Below are 5,098 nucleotides of genomic sequence, written 5' to 3' on the forward strand. Positions count from 1 at the left end.
TTCATGGAATTAAGCGTTTTAATGATTTGGCCGATTAATCGAAAAAATAATCGACAGATTAATCGATTATTAAAATAATCGTTAGTTGCAGCCCTAATATAAATCCAACCCATGTGTGTAAGGCAACACGTAATTTCATACAGACTTCGGGATTTTTCAGCAGATTATTTTGGGGATGCACTTGTGGGCGTGTTTGTGTCTGCTGAAGAGCAGCGCATGCTTCTGCGTGTCGCTAAAAAAACGATCTGGTCTAACAACAGGAGCCGGTTGTTGAACTAGCTATTTGTGCAGGTTTGAGGAGAAGTTCGTCTGGTTCTGTTGAGCATGTGAACATGCAACTTCCTTCCATCCTTACGGTTAACAAGAAACAAAAAGTTTTTCCTCCTCTGACTTCAGTGTGAAAAAAACTACTGTATATGTTTAAATGCTTAGCTATGCAGGACTTCTTCTACAGTGAAGGCCCTGTCACACCTGACAACCTATGCCAGCCTATGAACATTTTAAAGACATCTACATTGAAGATGGAATTGAAAACATTTTGTCTAAATTAGCAATTTAGACGAAAAATGTTTCATAAGTTGCCTTAAGTTGTTTAGTGTGACAGAGCCTTGAGAGAAATTGTTGTCCACAGCATCGCAATACTTCAGTTAAGGCCTGTTCAAGCTAATTGTATTTTAGACAACATAACACTGAAGATGTCTATGCTGAAGATAGATGCTTCCATACTTCAATGCCAACAATCAGATCAAATATACAACCAGTGTGGTGAAAACTAAATTTTCACAAGTCGGCATAAGTTGTCTAAAACATRAATGTATGACAGGGCCTGGCAAAAAATCTGACAAAATTTACTCCTGTGTRTAATATAACACCCCGTTACGAACATTTCTGGGGTTAAATATTTCACATAATATGCGCATTACTACAAAAAGTTAATATTCAAAAATCAAATAAATTTGTTTTGTAGTGTCTATAACAAAATTAGATCAAGTTAAAAGAAGTAAAAGGATCACTAATCTGTTGGCATTTTGCTCTGGTGTTGTCTGGTCTCTCACTCCTCCCGTCTGCCTTCAGGTGCTGGAACAGCTGCGGAATAACCGAGCCAACCTGAAGCCCCCACAGCTGCAGATGTTGGAGCAGCTGGAGGCTCAGCTCGCCATCATGCAGCAGCACCAGGTGAACACAAAAACCACACCCAGACCAAAATCAGAACATCTTTACATTCATTTTGTAGGGGGTATTAAACACTAGAATTCTAAAATGGATAATTTGGGAATTATTTAAACACGCAAATTATCTGTTCCTCGAGGCACCACTAAAGATGGTGCATTAAAGATTATCGATTTTTTTTTTTTTGTAAAACTTCAGAAAAACTTTTCTATTAATATTCAATCTCTAAATATGAAGGCGTTTATTCTTTCAGTTTAATGACGGCGTGAGACAAGGAAATACAGGCGAGGACAACTCCGTTTGGAAATTCATCCGTGTATTATTTAAAATGAGGTTCAGAGGGAAATATATACATTACAAGTCATTTCTCAGACAAAAACACACTTTTAATCAGTTCCGTAAACTTGATCAAGAAGTGATGTGATTAATCTGGCATGATTACCATGTGAATGACTTTCTACACATATTTCAGTGGGACACTACTTGCTATTTCTAAGCCTACAGCTCAGGGGAAGAAGAATGAACATTGATTATACTCTGATCTGATTTAAATCTTTAAACACATCATCAGATTAATTGAGCAAAATGTTTCCTACCGGCAAAGTTGTAGTCGCCAGAATGGATACTTCTATGCTAATTGGGTGGCACGTGAAGTCCAACCGAGTCTTAACTGTGCAGAAGTTCCCTGGTCATCTGKTTTGCCGGTTTGCATTCACTGGAGATGTTGTCCAGCGCACTGCTGCTGATGCTTTCCTTGCGGGCGCACTGAGGTCGTCCGACTTGAATTAAATCAGCCTCATCGTTTCAATGTAAATCTCCTTCCTGAAAGCTCCTTAAGATTAAACTAAAATAAAAATAAAAAGTGGAAAAGAATGGCCTCGCCCCGAGATGGGGGAAGCTGGAGCTAAAAAAAAAACTACTGCTTTCTCCTCAAACGCTTCTTCAGAACTCCCTACATGACAGAACAATGAAATACTACCTGTTCACAATGAAACTTCTCATTGGTTAAGACTTTCTGCGGTGGTCACATGACACCATTCGGACATGTAACAGAAGAACAGAGTAATAGTTAATCAAACCAGATCAAGTTACTTAAACAATGTCGTGATTATTACAGTAATTAAATCAGAGTACCAAGGTATTATTTTGACACTTCACAGATGCTTTTTATAGTTATAAATGGAAAATATGGGTGAAAAAAAATAAAATATTTTCAGAGTTAGTAGATAAAATGTCCACAGGGTGGCGTTGCTGACCCACAGATAAATCTGATGGGAGTCTTTTGATGTGTCTGTCTCGCTTTGTTTAACATCAGGGGCCCTTTGATGTCAAACAATGTTTATTCCAATCTTATTCTGAAAGAGGTGATAAACAAATTAACTGGCGACAGGAAGTCTAGCCTTTGTTCTAAGGCCTAAGGGTGAAGTATCGGATGAATTAACAGGAGTCATTATTCAAACTTTGAGATGTTGCAGGCAGGATGAAAAAGGTGGAGTTAACAGGACTGTCTCTTGAGAAGATATTCACGTTACCACTACAATTTTCACTTTGAACCAGGGCCCTCGTGTATAAAGGAGTGTGCAGCTTTCGCACTAAAAGTTGGCRTACGGACAAATTCAGAGAAGTGCACCGCACAAAAATTTCCATTGTATAAAACCATGTGCACGCATGTTTCTGCACACCTTTCCTTTAGAAATCCCAGCGAACGTGGAACTGAGCGCACCTGAGACTCCTAAACACAAACTTATTAGTTTGGTAGTAGGGATATCCCGATCCAGATCTTTTTAATGATTAGTCTTTCCAAAACTGGTCCTATAGCTTTATTTCTTTATTTCTTTCTAAGTGACAAGGTTGGTAGTATTAAAGTGAGCCCTGCTGTTCCCACCACAAGAAACATCCAGTTTGTAGATTTTGCAAGATGCAGTTTCAGCGCCATTGTTTTCTATTGAAAAGTGTTCCCACACTGTGGACATGGTTCCATAATTGTGTGCGTCTTGACTTCTGCCGATCCAGTTTTCAGCATCATCATGCTTAAAATTGACGTTAGTCAGTTTTAAGCATGATGATGCTGAAAACTGGATTGGCCCGATCACATGACTAAATCAGATTCTACCCGATTTTCAATAAATGGACATATCTGCCACCGATACCGAGTATCTGATCAGGACGTCCCTACTCGGTAGAACCTAGAATTTTATTTATTCAATAGCTGACGTGAAGAAACGAGTCGCAGTGCCTCAAGTTTCTGTCGTGAGGTTGTGAATTTGTATTTTAGATTCATGAAGTCGTCTCATCCAGCTGCATGGCTCAGCTCAGGAACTACATGAAAATACCTGACTGTAGTTTTTTCGGTGTGATACCAAAAAACCTACTGCCTTCTAATTCTTCTTGTGGTGATGTCATCCTGCAGCCCAACAGATGACATTGTATGCGCAGCTATTAATAACAAATCTTGTCTGCATCTTGTGGACCTGAGGAATCATCACAGGTGTTCTGAATGTTCTGTTGAGCTGACAAAGATTTTTTTGTATTTCAGTGAGAATTAAACGTTTGTTAGAAAATTCACACATTTTCTTCTCAGCTGTGTGTGTTCCTCACAGGCGTGCGGTCTCTGACGTGTGTTTATGACTACATGACAAAAATCTAAAACCTTTACAGTTCACAGTGGACTAAGGTTGTTTGGATCATTTTTAGGCTGATCTGATTTCTTGTCTGAGGTTAAATGAGGTTCAGTTTCATCGTTCGGGTTTAAACAGTAAAAGCTCAAACTAAAAAAACATCTAACACCGTATTCAGATGCTCTTTACACCCAGAACACAGAGTCATGTTTCTGTGGATTCAGGTCAGACTCATGACTTTGTGGGTTAAAACTGTCAACTGAAAAACTTTGCGAAGCTGTCTGCATATTTTTCACCTTCTAAAGTGTGTTTATATTTCACTTTCACACAACGTTGGTTTTGATACACCCCGACGTGTGCATGGAATCTGACGGACGCAGCTTTTATTTATGCGTACGCTCCGTTTATACATGAGGCCCCAGCTGAACAGAAAAAAAGAACACGCACCCAAAACCAAAATCAGACCATGTTTACATTCATTTTCACTTTGAACCTGTTGGTTTATTCCTTGTTTTTCTCCCTACAGATGAAGCAAAACGCCTCAGGAAGTCAGGGGCGCCCCTCTTTCCCCAACGGTCCCTTCTCCAACTCCCTCCCCTCCCCCAGCCTCCACCTCACACGGCCCCACTTGGGACCCTACCGGCACCTTTGCCCGCCTCAGCCGCTGGCCAACGGGCCCGTGGGCTCAGGTCCTCACGAACACTCAGACTCTGTGGGCAACAGTAGTAACAGTAATAATAATCAGCCAGGGCCCACAGCCACAGGACCCAACGGAGACGTGCCTTACCCGCAAGCTGCCGGCAGCAGCAACGCAGCACTGCTACCTCACTCCTGCACAAGCACGCAAACACAGGACTCCACGCCACACCAGGCCCTGCACCTAAACTCCTCTCAGGTCAGACCCCATTTGTTTCAGTTCAGCAGCTTTGTTGTCTAAAAACCCCACTGTGCCCGTCTGTTTTTATTATTTTTTGCTTGTTAAAGCAAAGGCTCCCAAATCATTTATGCTTATAATCCATAAAATGATTGTGAAAAAGGCTGATGAWGTCATTCAGAGTTCCCGCGGATCTTTAAAAAGTCTTAAAAAGCATTGAATTTGTCAGTCCAAATATAAGGCTTTAATTAGCCTTAAAATGTTTTCAATCGATCTTTCAGACGTCTTAAAAATGTTAACACATTTTAAGTAGGATGATTGTAAATTGTCTTAAATATTAAAAGGCTTTAATTAGCCTTAAAATGTTTTCAATCGATCTTTCAGAGGTCTTAAAAATGTTAACACATTTTAAGTAGGATGATTGTAAATTGTCTTA

The 5,098-nt window shown here is 40.1% G+C and overlaps 1 protein-coding gene across 1 annotated transcript in view; it reads left to right on the forward strand.

Moving 5' to 3' along the window:
• The window catches only part of LOC106528445 (histone demethylase UTY), a gene marked incomplete at both ends in the record, with an annotated part of 49,177 nt that overhangs the window by 40,282 nt on the left and 3,797 nt on the right, over positions 1–5,098 (forward strand). Inside the window, 2 exon segments of the mRNA XM_014023611.1 lie at positions 1,075–1,176; positions 4,315–4,683. Of these exon segments, the coding sequence (XP_013879065.1) occupies positions 1,075–1,176; positions 4,315–4,683 (471 nt within the window).

The sequence above is a fragment of the Austrofundulus limnaeus genome, unplaced genomic scaffold (genome assembly GCF_001266775.1).
Source record: "Austrofundulus limnaeus strain Quisiro unplaced genomic scaffold, Austrofundulus_limnaeus-1.0 Scaffold380, whole genome shotgun sequence".
Taxonomy (NCBI): domain Eukaryota; kingdom Metazoa; phylum Chordata; class Actinopteri; order Cyprinodontiformes; family Rivulidae; genus Austrofundulus; species Austrofundulus limnaeus.